Raw genomic sequence first — 15207 nt, forward strand, 5'->3', positions numbered from 1 at the left:
CACTCAGGGCTGCGTGGCCTTGGGTAAGTTACTTGCTCTCTCTGTGCCCAGGTTCCTCGTATGTAAAATGGATTGATGATCACACCTTCCTTGTGGGCTGCTGTGCAGTTTCAATGAGTTCATCTGGGTAAAGTGCTTGCCACAGAGCCTGGTACAGGGCTGATACTCTGTAAGGATGAGCTGTTGTTATTTCTCTGCCCACCTGAAACTCTTACTACATTCCTGTCCACTCATCCAAATTCCTGTCCCTTAAAACACCAGGCCAAATATTTTACTTTCGGTTAGTGCGCTTATAAACTTAGTTCTGATACACTGAATGAGGGTCCGCCATGTCCACGGCTCCAGGAGAAGCAGGGGGAGTGCGACCCAGCCCTGCCCTTGTGACAAGAGTTGACCAGGGGAAATGGACAGACATTCCAACAACGGTCATCACTGTAATTTGGCAAGAATCCTGGACCAGCACTACCCATTTGGTGTCCCCGCACTGGATGCTGCCTCACTCTCCTAAAACAGATGTCCAATTGGTATTGTGGTATTTGGCAGCGAAGGTGTTTGCTTAGCTTTCCCTGAATCGTTTCACACATATATGCTTTGACGTGTACAACTCGATGCCAAGAAACCCATTCTGGGATTGAACCTTCTAATTCTACCCCCCAGTCCACCCCCTCCCAACAACCACTGGCTACCAGGTATTTGACAACTGCATATTCATTTGTGTTTGGTCAGAACATTAAGCTTCCAGAGCAGAAATTTTCCAGGGCCTAGGAAGCTGGGTTTCTGCTCTGACATAACTTTGGACCACTTAATTATTGCTGAACTCTTCCCATATCCTCTTGGCATAAATAGGACACTATGCATATATAGAATATCGTATTAGTAATAACAAAAACAATAAAAGTGAACATTTATTGAGACTTCAGTGTGCCGGGTACTAGACCAAGGGCTCGAAATGCTCCATGTAACCCCCCAACAGTCCTAAGAGGAGATATTATTATTATTATTATTATCCCACTTTGCAGTTGAGGAAAATGACACGCAAGGAGACCCCAGTAGAGGAAGAGGCACCAAAAACCGGTTCTCTAAAACCCTGGGAAGGCGATGATGGAAGCCGTTTTTCATTCCGCACCCCTCCCCCCAAGCGTTTAGGTGGCTGGCTCCAAAACGAAAACTTTCAGACCCACCCAAAAAGAAAGGAGAAAGTCCTGAGCCAAAGGAAAGGGTGAACCCCGTCCTAATAGACACAGCCTGCTCACGCTGCCATCCCACCGATTCCAGTCTCTGGATCCTCTGCTCCTCTGAGATTTCCAACTTCTCCAAAAGCATAAAACCAGCCCATGTAAAACTGATACAGAATATAAAACCAACTGGCTTTTTCCTTCCGGAGACGAGAGTAAAGGTTTGTAGAGATGCACTGTTTCAGTGAGAGCTTCAGTGAGGCAGTATCTCAGATCTCAGGGGAAGAGGGGACCTAAAGAAGCATGCCCAGCTGACAGGGGACGGAAGAGAGCTAGGACGGATTGTACTTTGAAACCTTTACGTACTGACTTCTGTTACTACCCTACTATGATGAAATTCAAGCAAAGAGAAGCTCCCAGGAACCAGCAGGCATTCAGAGCCTGGGGGATTTGGTTTGGGTTACTGCTGGTTAAAAAGAAATCGAGGATACTCACCCACTCTCCAGCACCAACCAACTTCGCCATAATCCCACCCCAAAGACAACCAAAATTAGTTCTGCAGAATCTCTCCCACTCCCTCCAACTCAGGCTGCAAGGAACTCCCACTAAAGCTCAGACACCGGCTGCTGAAATCAAGAGTCTTATTAAACCTTTAGAGAATGATGCACTCAGTGGCTTGCTCAGAAACAGTCTGGGGCCCAAAAAGGGATTCTAACAAACGATCGCAACAATTAAAACCATTATCACTGCCGGAGCCTCTGTGAAAAGTCCTCGTTCATTCAGTTCCACCTCTAAACGTTTCATTCAGTTCACCGGTAGCAGATCTGGGGTCAATTCACCCAGCACAGCAGAGCAACATCTGCAGTCTCCTCGGTGGTGTGAAGAGTGAGTAACAGCACAGGTAATCGATGTGTGTAAATAAAAACCTGTGATGCTGAAAACAGGGAGAGGAGGAGAAATCAGGAAGAAGCACCATGTCCCTGGAGGCGATGGTGGTACCCCAGGAAATGCCTCCCCCATCTCCAAATGAAATTTTGTAAACACATAGAAAAAAAAACTGCAGGGGACTCTAAGTAATTGCATCACTGCATCTCTTTTATTGAATTTCTAAATAACAACACTCCAGTACATGCAGGGTCACCTACACCCAACAGGTGGGGGGAATTTCTAAAACGGTTTTGTAGGTTTTGCCCATAGGGCTGCCCATGGCAGAAGAGCCAAGTCTGAAGGCAAGATCTCATTAAAGGGCATAAGATGAAAGAAAACCTCATTCCAAACCCAACTTGGCAGGGAAAGGGCATTAAAGTCATCTCTCAAACAGGTATTACAATTCCATCTTCCCGATGGACTTTTTTAATTTTATGAGAATCTTATTAAGCGTTCTGTTGGAGAACGGACAGAAGCTCGTTTTATGCTCTAGAAACATATTTTGAACTACCAAAAGTGAAACAGTGTATCTTCAAATACAGTGAGCAATATAAACACAAGCTGGGGGAAAGGATCATGAGTAAATTAAATCAACAAACATTTTCCAAGTGCCTGGGCCCTGACACTGAGATGCCCTGTCAGAGAGCTCCCTGACTGAGCTTTGGGTGAGAAGCAGAAAGATGCCATTGCAGACTTCCTGAAAAATAAGCAATTAACCACACACTGGTTCAGATTAATTGCCATGCCTAAGAGTGCCCCATCTCATTCTGCCTTTGCCCCTAAAATCTAATCCCTTGAGCCCTCTCTGATTTTTCAGATCGCTGATGAGCACTGAGCAAGCTTCCATGCTCACCCGGCCAGCCCACTACTGACCAGAACCAGAACTCTCCACGCGCCTCCTTCCAGTCTGATCTGTGACCTTCAGTGTGCTGCATATGTCAAGGTTAAGCTGTCCACCAACCATGCACCCTTTCACATCCGGCCTCCACTTCTGCCCTGCTCTTCAACACCAGCGCAAAACCTCGCAGCCCTACTGGGCCCTTTCGAATCTCTTCTATGGCACATTCAACAGCTAGTTAGCTTTCTGCCTCTCCTGCCATCACCCAGATTGCTTTGGGGTTGCAGAGCAAATTAGCCAGAAAGGCACAGCCAACACTACCAAAATTCGACCCCGAATTTTACACCTAGCCCCCAGGCAGGAGGGAGAGAAGGACCATCTCAGCATCTTTCTAAATAAAAATCTGCTCAAATTCAATCACAGCCCTCAACGCAGCTCATGTCAAGTGCCTAATTCTCTGCAATAGTCTGAAATCTTTTCAGGAACATTACTGTCAAAATAGAACCCAAGGGGAGACACCATCCAAGAACCAACATGACATCCCTTCAAACTGATATCTAAGCTACAAGCACAACAAATGGGGAATGAGTGCTGCCAAGGAGAAAATCAAATTCTGTTCGTCTCCTAAGTGGACAGCAACTAACTGCCCAACATTACCCCGTGAGTCTCCAAGTGAAGAAGCCAGGGCATCGGAGGAATAACACAGCTGGCCCAAGACCCGCCTGAGAACTCACACCTCTGAACACAGAATGTCATCAGATCATGAGGACGAAGCAAGGCACCGAGCTCCCACATCCTCAGGCGCTACTGCATTTTAGATAAATTCCAAGACGCTGGAAGCCAGGCCCCTCCAATCCCAAGTGCCATGCTAATGCGTTTTTCATTAGCTTTTTCAAGGATGGAGAAAGACGTTATCATGTCAAGAGGTTTACAGTAATACTTACACTTCCATTTTCCAGTCTCCTGGTTTGCTCCGTTTTGCCCCTGTGAAGCCCAGTTTCTGGGGATCAGTGACAGCTACACCGCACTCCCTCCCGGGGGCTCACAGTAATGGGGCTTTCTCAGCTGCCAGTTCAGAGAGGCTCGGCTGCCAGAGCCTGATCTTCGGACAGACTTTGGGCAGAGCTGAGCACCCTCTCTCAGTAAGAGCTCCGCTTAGCCACTTGAAGCTCAGCAAAACCCATCAGGAAACCTTAAGATACATTTTTTACTTTTTTTCCCCTCAACACTGCCAAGGCAGCAAGCTCGATCCACCCACCTGAGAAAGAGACGGACACCTAGGTGGGGAGATACACAGATGGACAGCCCATCTAACCCTGCACATTTCTCCTCCCACCAAGGGTCTGCCCTGTTAGATATTCCCTACCACGTCCTCTAAAGAAGACCGAAGACTGAAAAACTAACCCAAAGTACCCAATTGACAATTATGATGCTGCAGACAGGAAGAGGTACCTTAAACAGAGCAAAACGAGAATATTAACAGCCCAGCCCTCCAAAGCCCAAACAGGTAAATTGCTTTCCCAGTGCAGGCTGGTTAACAGCTTCCCTCCGCTGCACTCCCCCCACCCACCCACCCACCACCACCACCACCACCACCACCACCACCACCACCACCACCACCACCTTTGGGCTCTCTACGCCTTGCATCAATGCAGGTCCCTTAGAAAGTCAAATTCTCACTTACTCAGATCTACCAAGAATCCCCAGTGCCTTGCTATAGGAAAACCCCACAAACGGCAGTTCTTCACCAGAGAAGCCGGAGGGGCTCAGCTGGCACGGAGAGGACGAAACCCACGAATTCTTCTCTGGTTCATCAAAATTGGAGGTGTCATCATCAGACTTGAGGGTGGGAACGAAGGGGGGAGGAGCTGGTTAAAGAAAAACAAGAAGAAAGGAGGGGAGAGAGAAAAATTCAGCCGGATTCCACACTGTTGCAGAGAAAATCGCCTCACTCCTTCAGCGTTTGCGATGGCACTGCAGCGCCTGCTTTCAATCTAGCTCGCTCAGGCAGCCCCAGCCCGGGCTCTTCCAGCAACAAGAGATTAACCCCTTCTCTGCCAACATGGCCACCCACCCGCAGACAGGCTGCTTTTCCGGCTGGGATAAACTGAAGGATAAACTCAAACAGGTCACTTGGTGGAAAAAAAGAAGCACTTGGGGAACTCCTGTGAGCAAGCTGCTCATTGCTGCTCATCGTTCATCGCTGATATTTCCAGAAAGCTCCTACGGAGCATAATCCAGCTGGTGCCAGCATGCCCGATGACCTAAACCTATTCACTTGCTCTTCCAGACAGGTCTACGTTATTAATATTCCGTGCTAATCACTGGCATAAGATGGAATTTCTACGTTTTGTGGATTAACCGGAATGTGAGGGAGGAACGGAAAGGAGGGTTTGGGAGGTATGTAACTCATGTTAGGACAGCACTGCAGTCTCGCTCGTTCATATCCAGATGAGTAGACTTGGAGCTCTTATTAGCCACTTTTTTTTAGTTCATTCCCCCTCCTCCCCAGTTCAAGCAAGCCCTCCGAACCCACCACAGTGTAATCAGCGTAACGAAACACCAGGCAGATAAAGTTCTTCCTGATGATTCACAGCACCCTGCAAGCCGAAGGACACGAGTGCCTACCTCCTTAAGGCACGGCTCCCGGCTAGGGGGCTCTTACATCTTCTCCACTTCTGCAGACCTACTAAACTCTCTCAGTCAGGGAGGTGGAAACTCGTCCATCAGTCACCAGGCAGCTGCCCATGGTGGTGGGCTCCCAGGGGTGTAGCCGGCCAGAAGCGTTACCATGGCTGCAGGCTGAAGCATCTGTGGCCGCCCAGCCCAGCGAGTCGGTGAGCTGGGTATCACATCCCCCGCAGTGCAGGCTTCGTGCTCCCCACTCTGTGCATGCTCCACCGTGGCTGTAACCCCACCTGGCCAACTGCGTGGCAGGGGCCAATGCTGATCTGAGTGACAGAGCAGCATGAGTCACTGCCGGGGCTTGCTAGAGCGCCCCCTAGGACAGTTGTCACGGCCCTTCACAGTCCAGACTTCTTTTTTAACTCCTTGTTTCCTGGACCAAGCCGTGTGCCAGGTCTGAGCAGTCTGTTTTCTACTTACAGACTTGAAAGCTTCTGGCTGTTTCCAAAGTTCCCCGAGGACAAGTAAATCGAAAGCAACACTGGGAAGTCAATGGGGTGGTGCAGGGATGTGGAGGGGGCAGGAGATGAAGCCAGAATGAAAGAGTCTGGCTGCTCCCAGGAAGCACAAATGAGCATTCTCAGAGCTTCAGGTGTATTGAGATGAGGTGGGAGACTGAAAATGTAAAACGTGCACGGCCAGAAACTCACTTAACACCTCCAGGCTCTCAGGAGAGTTGAAGTCTTCCCTGTTAGTACTGGAATCTACTTGCTTAATACTTTTAACATTAGCTGATGGAAAGAAAAATGAAATTGAAGGCTTCAGCCTACTTCCCATGTGTACTTCCGTCAACACAGTCTCGGGTCCAGTCTGATTTCAATTATCCAATACCAATACCTTTTTTAAGCAAAAAAAAAATGTTTTTTAATAATTACGTTTCATCAGTATCAAAAGGTTTTCCATCCCAAAATAAGGAAACTCAGATAAAGATTGAAGAAATGTATGAAGAGAGATTTGCAGAGGATAATAATATGGAATCATTGCGGTTAATGGGACATACTTTGCAACCTGAGTGAATCCAAGCTCTACCCCTTCACAGCTCTGTGACCTTGGAAAAGTCACTGAACCCCTCTGAGCCTCACTTTCAATACAGAGATAACTTTCTCAAAGGGCTCTTGGGAGGTTTAGGTAAAAAATAACTATGTAAAATGCTCGCACAGTTCTCAGCATGAACACTCCACCAAGACTGCCTGCTATTGCCGTTACTGCTCCCACGAGATACGTGTTTATCGCGGAGGCCACGTGCACTGAAGTCTGGTGAGATGCGGTCTAAACCGAATATTCCTCCTTCCTGCACACGTCACCGACACACTCCTATGGCTATTTGCGTTAATCGTATTATGTCATTTAATTCATAACAGAGGTTTAATTTTCTTTCCACTATATACTAATCTATCTGTAGGAGACTAAGATAGAATCCCACTTCTGAGTGAGAAGTATGATTGATACAGGGGTAGAAGCCACCCTTTGTGAAGTAAGATTTAGAATTAGTGATCCCATACTCTAAAGTAAGACTCCTCTTTAAAACTCCGTCATGCTCAAAGTTAATCTATGTGGTCGAGATTAGAAAAAGGGCCCGTCTTCAATAAAAAGAAGTCAACATGAAATATACCAGCTGATAACAAGTGAGATAGTCACAGGACAGATTAAAAACTAGGGCTGTAAACCTCCAGAGAGGTAATCAATTGAGTACAACAATAAACTCTGAAAAGAAAAGCTTCTAAGGATCACATCATTTGGGCAGGGAAAAGAGCCACAGCCTCAAGCCAAAGAGAAAAGAAGGAACTGGAAATTGTCTACCCACCAGAAAGTGATGAGGATGCTCACCCCTGACCAGGGCCCTTTAAGGGGAAAGAAACAGTGTGGCTATTAAAACTGTAATCCCAGGTAGAGCGTCTGCATTCACAGTATCCTGCATGGTGTGGGAACCACAATGCAAGAAATTAGCATCAATACTGGTCCAGGATCACTGAGTACTTAGGGCACTGGCCTTCGCAAGGAAAGAACAACTTAGAGGGACACTTTTGCAACCCAGGACACACACACACACACACACACACACACACACACACACAATCTCTACTGGAAATGAGTTCCCAATAAGAAAGTAAAAACCAACAGCTACACAGAGCAAGGAAAAAGAGACTGTCTGAACTACCATGAAGGAGCACCAACAGATACGAAAAAAATAGGGAAAATTTGCCCTCCAAAAAATACAGATAAAAGAACCACCTCAAATGAACCATTGAAAAAGTTTGACTTACTATCAAGGTATAAGTAAAGAGAAATTCTAATAAAAGAACAAAATACTCTGAAAAAGGACCACACACATTTGAAAGGAATCAAGTGGAACTTTCAAAAGTGAAAAGTATTATGATTGAACTTAAAGTTAAAAATCCATTGGAAGCATTAAATAAAAGATTAGACCCAGCGGAAGAGAAAATTAGTGAGCCAGCAGTCAGATCTGAAGACATCACAGACCCACGCTTCTCACAGTGTGATCTGTAGGCTGGCACCATTGGCATCACCCAGGAGTTACTGAGAAACGCAGAGTCTCGGGTCTGCCCCACGCCCAGGGAATCAGAGCCCGCATTCCAACAGGAAATGCAGGTGACTCACGAGCACACTGCGATCAGAAACATGCTCATACAGAATGCAACACACAGAGACAAAGCGCAGACATGAGAGGTCAAGGGATGAAGAACGAGAAGGTTCAATACACATCTAATGTGAGCACCAGAAAGAGAGAGTAGAGAACTTGCTGGATATCCAGGTGCCACATTCTAAAAAGATTATGTAAAATTTGGTCAAGTCTAAAGACCACCAAATATATGACCACATCTGTATTGGAGGACTAATTCTCCTCCTTCTTGTACCTTATGGAAAACGGTCCTTTTTCGATTCTCATAAACTAATATTTTTGCTTTAAAAAAAGGCATTAGTAGGTCATTGAAATCACTGGGTCAGTGTCTATTGATGGAGGCACACACTGCATCTCAGAACATAGTAGGTACCCAATAAATATTTACTGAACAGATATGTAATTAAATGACTAGAAAATACCTCTTACAAGAGAACACCTAACATAATGCAGGCCACGAAGAAGTTACTTGAAGTATGAGTTAAATAAAGAGGCCTTAAAGGTGGAGATTGTTGTGTCTGAAAAATATGTGAATGAGTACCTGTATTAATATTTTCTGATATAGTATTACAAAATCATCATTTCTCCCCCACATACTCACCATACTCAATAATGACAAGTAACAAGCCATGTATTAAGATCTACTTTCCAGCCCTGGCTGGTGTAGCTCAGTGGGTTGAGCACGGGCCTGCAAACCAAAGGATCACAGTTCGATTCCCAGTCAGGGCACATGCCTGGGTTGCAGGCCAGTTCCCAGCAGGGGACACATGAGAGGCAACCACACATTGATATTTCTCTCCCTCTCTCCTTCCCTTCCCCTCTAAAGATAAATAAATAAAATCTAAAAAAAGAAAAGAAAAAGATCTACTTTTCACTGGCAAAAGCCACTCCAAAATATAGAAAAAAAAAATCTTTCCCTATGTATTTTTAAATAAATCAGCCTTGCTGGAGGTCACATCAGGGTACGTTCTCCTTAGTGGCAGGGGTTTATCCACATAAGTTCTGGAGGGTTTTATTTTTTCCCACCAGTTATATATAAGATAGGCGGCAAAACAAGGCTTTCAGAAACAAAGAGCTATTTTAAGAGCTATAGTTAATCTCTCCCCTATAAATTCTTTTTTGAATCCTGACATTTATTACAAGCTTTGAGACACAAAATTTTTATTGCCTTCAAAAATATTCAAAAAATAAAAACAAAGAGGAGAACCAAGTGGATTCGTCCTTTGGACCACTTCTTTCTAACTTGCCTCATGGAGCTCCATTTACCTGATCCCTACCTTTAGCTGTTCGGTATACCAGACGGGCATTAATATTAAAAACACAAAGATTTTCCAATTTTGTTATAAGGTTCATCATGTCCTTTCCCCACTGGAACGCAAGCTCCGTGAGGGCAAAGACGGTGTTGCATTCGCCCTCGCACACCTCGCCCCCAGAGCAGGGCCTGGCTGTCCTCATTCCACATTTCACGTCTGTCCTCAGAGAAATGAATGAATAACAAGAGCCTTAGAGATGGGGTCATTTCTTAGACCTAATGGGTTATTTCGCGCCATATGCCACCATAGGGAATGCAGAGTACCAATTCAGTCGTGAACAACTGACACATAAAAAATATATAAATATTTAAAAACCCATATAGAAATATATAAATAAAAACACCTGAGCCCCGATATAAAACCCCTATGACTTTTAATCACCGCTTGGGTTACAAACACTGGTGCTGAGTTGTGTGCGACAGAGCAGAAGATGAGTAACAGCCAACACAGTGTCATAAAAGACAAAGGCACATAAATAAATGTAACGAATTAGGACTGTGCCTGGAACACAGTGGGCATTCAGGTAGTATTAAATCAAACACATTTTCAACTTCATTCTACCTACCATGATGTCCTGCACCTTTAAAAAAAACAAAACAGTACTTAACTAATTAGTTGCTCTATTCAAACCTAAAAGACTACAAAAAAATTAGCTTTCTTCCAGTCCCTTAAAATCTGAGGCACTAACGTGATCGCATTTACCCATGTCAAAAACACACAACTGCTGCCCTGGTTGGCGTGGCTCAGTGGATTGATTCATCCGCCTGCGAATCTAAGGATCGATGGTTCAATTCCCAGTCAGAGCACATGCCTGGGTGGCAGGCCAGGTCCCCAGCAGAGGGCGCATGAGAGGCAATCACACACTGGTGTTTCTCTCCCTCTCTTCCTCCCTTCCCCTCTCTAAAAAATAAAATCCCCACAACACAAAACACAGAACCGCAATGTAAGTGGAAGCTATTTATGTCATTCAGAGGTCAAGATGTAGATGTGAAAAGCAGAGAACACATAAACAGAGTGATGGCAAGTTTCACCGATGCGGATGCAGTGAGTTTTACGCATTTCTGCAGGAAAATGTCATGGAGGTGAGTGAATTTCAAGAGCTGGTTAAAAGGTATCTTCGTGGGCTGAAGTGCGGAAGAGCGCTACTTTAGAAAAGCCACAGAACACCAAGCCAAGAGGCTGTGGGTAATGAGGCTACAAAGTAAGTGAAAGTGAAATCTCGGCTGAACCTCGAAAAGGGGCGAATCCTGGACTGGAGTGACGAAAGGGTTCATTGGAAAGAGTATCAGAGTTCGGGGCTGGCCTCAGTTCCTGAGACTGACAGGGTTGTCTCAGAAGTGATGGTTGCAGGAGGTGGATGCTAGAAACCTCTAAAGGACAAGTCGACAGCAGTCAGCACGACAAATTCCATACTCAGGAGGTGATAACCGAAACAGAAGGGTGTGGGCTGACAGGAGACGGGCTGCAGAAAGAAATGGCAAAGTGTAACAACTCATACAAGAGCATCACTTGTTACCACTCGAAAAATATCAATGACCAACTCCTTGTTGTTGTTGATGGGAACACCTCGAAAAAAAGGGGGGGCGGTTTACAATAGAAAGAAGAGCAAGATAATCCAGTATCAGAGGTCTCATGAGACTGAACCAAGCGAGTAAGTTCAGGGAGAGGCAAATAGAGCTAGTTACTAATACGCATAAGTAATTTGCCCATGACGACAGGTTATATTCCTCAGAGTGTCAGACAAACCCCCTATTTTCTTCCCTCCAGGTAGGAAGGGATCAGATATAACTCATCCAAATAACACATTGTAGAAGAAATTCAAATAGAAGATAAATCGGATACAGTTCTCAAGAGAATTAAGTAAATTAAGTTATCCCATCCCTTTGCTTCCCAAGTCATAAAAAGACTTTAGGGTAAAGTTGATTTGGCTGGTGATTAATTTTTACAATGTATCTTCAAAGTAAGTGAATAAGGAAGTCTGAGTGACTAAAGTACGCTTCAATCCATCCACCTCAAGGATGCTAGGGCCTGGCTGCCAACAGCTAAGTAGTTTCCTCTCTGGCGGCTGTTAAGAGATCTCGATGGAGTTGTGTACTTTATCTGAATCTCACCTTTCGCAAAAGCTGTGTTCCTACTATCAAGTTTTTGGTCAACAACCTGTTTTCCCACAGAATTATACTTTTAGAGATGCTCTCTCTCATTTCTGGATGGCACTTTAACCGGATTTCAAACAGCTTAGTTCTGCTCTTGTTTTTCCCTTCCTTCTCAATGTAGGTACTCAGTGACCTGGGAAACAGCTACAGAGACTAGACAACACCCAAAAGACAAGCTTTTCACATTGCAACTAGGCATGACTGCATTTCTCCGCAAAGTTGGGTTTGTATATAGCCAGTTTGGGGCCCAGATGGAAGCCCCCAGACCACACTTGAAACAATAGCGCATGAACTGGTTCACTGGCTTCCATTCCCCAGAACCTGCTCGCCCTGGACCCCAACAACTTTCCCTGAACTAACCCCCCCAAATTACTTATACCCAAGAACACATCACATTAGATTTACTCCTTGCTGCCATCAAGATTCTGTAGTACCTTTTCCTCCAGTATTTTTTAAATTTATTTTTAAATTTTTACTGTGAAAACTTTCACATGCACAAAATTAGTATAAAGGTAGAAAACGGAATCCCTGTGTGCCCATCACACAGCCTCCACAACTCACAACTCCCATTCTCATGTCATCTCACCCCCTCCCTGTCTTGTTAGCAGCTTGTTGACCATTAAAGGCAAACCCCAGAGATCATATCATGCCGCCCATAACTACTGGGGGAGACGCCTCTGGCACAGGGCTTCTCAGCTGTGGCACTGCTGACACTTAGACTTGGAGAAGGCTTTGTTGGGCGGCGGGGGGAGTTCTCATGTGTGTCACAGGGTGTCGGGGTATCCGTGACCTGGGGACAAGGGAAGGAAGGGGGAGGGTAGTAGAGAAGGGTTACGAAAGGGCAAGAAGAAACTTTCGGGGGTGATGGATATGTTCATTTATCTTCAGTGTGGTGACGGTTTGTCTCACTTTTCGCTCCTTCGCTTGGTTTGTCTGCGCACGAATGTGTGACCGCAGTCAGCCAGCCGCCCTGCACCCTCACTGGGTCCACCCGTCGCCACCCCACACCTGGGATCCACCAACCGCCTCCGCCTCCGCCTCCGCTCCCGGGTCAGTGGGACCAAATGGTCTTTCGGATTTCTGTACAGTTCAATTTTCACTATTTTGGCTGCGTCTTTGTTTCTCAAACTTAGCTGTCTTTAAATTCAGTTGTGGGAGGGGGCACAGTGTTTCCACCTAAGCCTCCATCTTGGCCAGAAGCCTGGCTGTCAATTCTGTGTCCTCTGTTAGTCAGGAGTTTGAGGGACAGGAAGGGTGGGTCTCAGAACCCAAAGTATCGGCACTGTACCTTTTCTTCCTATCACCAGGGATCAGCAGAGCCAGCCACGCTTATTTTCTCTTAAGTGGGACACTGAAAATTATTCCCAAACCCTCGGGCTAGAACAACCTGGACCTCCTCTTCTTTGTCCCAGGCTTTCATCTATTTTTTGACTCCTGCCAACCTCCCCCTTTAATTCTATCCAAACATCCCCTCAGAATATGTACCTAAATGCAATCACCACACTTCACAGAACTGACGGGAAAGTTGGCTCCGGAATATAGTCCCAGATGCTTAACGTAATTTTGAATCTTTGGCCAAATCATTTCCATGGTTGCTTGGTTGTGGAAGGTTTTCTGGCAAGTGAGAATTGCAGGGCTATGGACTCCAATGCATGGGCTCTCTCTGCAAAGCTATTTCCTGCTTCCCATCTTCTCCCAGGAAAGGGTCTAATTCACGGCACTCGGTACCTAACTGAACTCTAAAGTGCATCGCGGGCTTACACCGAGAGCACCGCAGGGAGAGTCGCGGGAAGTCCCCTGGGCACGTACTGGAGGGTGGTGGCCCACCAGGTCACAAGGGGCCGCCTCATTCAGGGAGAACCCAGTGATGAGAGTCCTCAAGTCGTTTCTGAGCAAAGCATTCTGCATTTCTTTCTCATGGAACGGAGGCTTCTGTAACCGTTCATTGTCTGTGTTGCTCTGGCCACTGGAAGGCTGATGGCCCCACATCCATCTTCTAGCAACTTGACAACAGGAAGATGTTTGTCTTCACCTTTAGCCCTGATGTTATTTCCTTACCTGATATTCCTGTCACCCAGATTTCTACATTTTTTAAATTTTTATCCTTTTAATTCAGCAATTATAGCTAATATAAGAAGTTTCAATATATCTTAGAATAAAGTAAAATACTACATATGTTTAACACCTCTGGATGTAGCTTCTAAATTCAGACTAGAGAGGGGGAATCCTGTAATTCTAATTGATAAGCATTTAGCTTTCTTTAGCCTATTTTCTCCTGTCAATGGCTTACTCTCTAAAAACAGAACAGCCCTCGAGAGACACATCAATACCCACCTGCATATCCCCTGAGACTATAAGAGCTACTGGCTATATGTCTTCATTAAATTTTTTAAAACAAACATATTTTTCCCTGACCGGTGTGGCTCAGAGGGTTGAGCATCATCCCACAAAGTGAAAGGTCGCTGGTTAGCTCCTGGTCAGGGCAGGTTTGGTGCCCCCTCAGGGTGCGTACAAGAGGCAACCAATGGCTGTTTCTCTCTCGCATTGATGTCTTTCTCCCCCTCTCTCTCTCCCCCACATCCTTCATCTCTCTCTAAAATGAATAAACATAACCTCAGGTGAGGATTTAAACAAATGTAAAGAGTCAAATGCATAGAAGCAGAGAACAGAGCATTCATTGGTCACCAGGGATGGAGAGGGGGAAGGGGCGATGTTGGTCAAAGGGCATGGCGTAATGGCTGTAGTTAAAGACACTATCCTGAATTCTGGGAACTGTTAAGAAGGTAGACTTCAGGTGCTCTCACAACAACAGCAGCAAAAAAAGGTAAGCCCTGACAGGTGTGGTTGGTTGGGTGTCATCCTGCAAAGCAAACAGGCGCTGGTTCGATTCCTGGTCAGGGCACAAGTCCAGGTTGCAGGCTCGGTCCCCACTCAGGGTGCATGTGAGAGGCAACCAACCAGTGTTTGTCTCCCACATCAATGTTCCTTTCTCTCTCTTTCTCCCTCCCTTCCCCTCTCTCTAAAACAAATAATTTTTTCTGGTTTTAATATTTGCTTTATTCTCAAATCATACATCTTTTGATCTTGACATTAGTCTTAGTTATGTCGAAATAAGTGATGGTACTTGTTGGGACATATGTGGGTGTCTTTAAAAATACAAATAATTTTTTAATAAACGAGAAAAGTTAACTATGTGAGGAGATGGATATATTAATTATTAATTACAGTAATTACTACTGTAGCTTCACTAAAGTAATAATTTCACCATGTATACATATATCAAATCATCATGCTGTACACCTTAAATATATACAATGTTTACTTTTAAAAATAATTTTTTAAATAGTCAGGATTCCGTTGGAGGAGAATTCCCTTATACAAATGCAGGGGGTGGGGGAAGGGAGGGAGAACACATGTTAAAAATAAGGAAACACTAAGATAACCACAGAAGGCCCGGTGAGTCAAGTGTGGTAGC

At 45.3% G+C, this 15207-nt stretch overlaps 1 protein-coding gene across 7 annotated transcripts in view; it reads right to left on the minus strand.

Annotated features, from left to right (window-relative positions):
• CIT (citron rho-interacting serine/threonine kinase) overlaps window positions 1-15207 on the minus strand; it is a 150661-nt gene that overhangs the window by 97313 nt on the left and 38141 nt on the right. For 6 of the 7 annotated variants that reach the window (XM_037052227.1, XM_037052226.1, XM_037052225.1 and 3 more), the window contains exon 10: window positions 4625-4808. In XM_037052227.1, the coding sequence (XP_036908122.1) occupies window positions 4625-4808 (184 nt within the window). Of the gene's footprint in view, window positions 1-4624; window positions 4809-5730; window positions 5891-15207 lie in introns of those variants that run through there. The other variant, XM_037052229.1, reaches the window with a different exon arrangement.

The sequence above is a fragment of the Sturnira hondurensis genome, unplaced genomic scaffold (genome assembly GCF_014824575.4).
Source record: "Sturnira hondurensis isolate 20B ecotype Veracruz unplaced genomic scaffold, ASM1482457v3 Scaffold0007406, whole genome shotgun sequence".
In the NCBI taxonomy this organism is placed as follows: Eukaryota; Metazoa; Chordata; class Mammalia; order Chiroptera; family Phyllostomidae; genus Sturnira; species Sturnira hondurensis.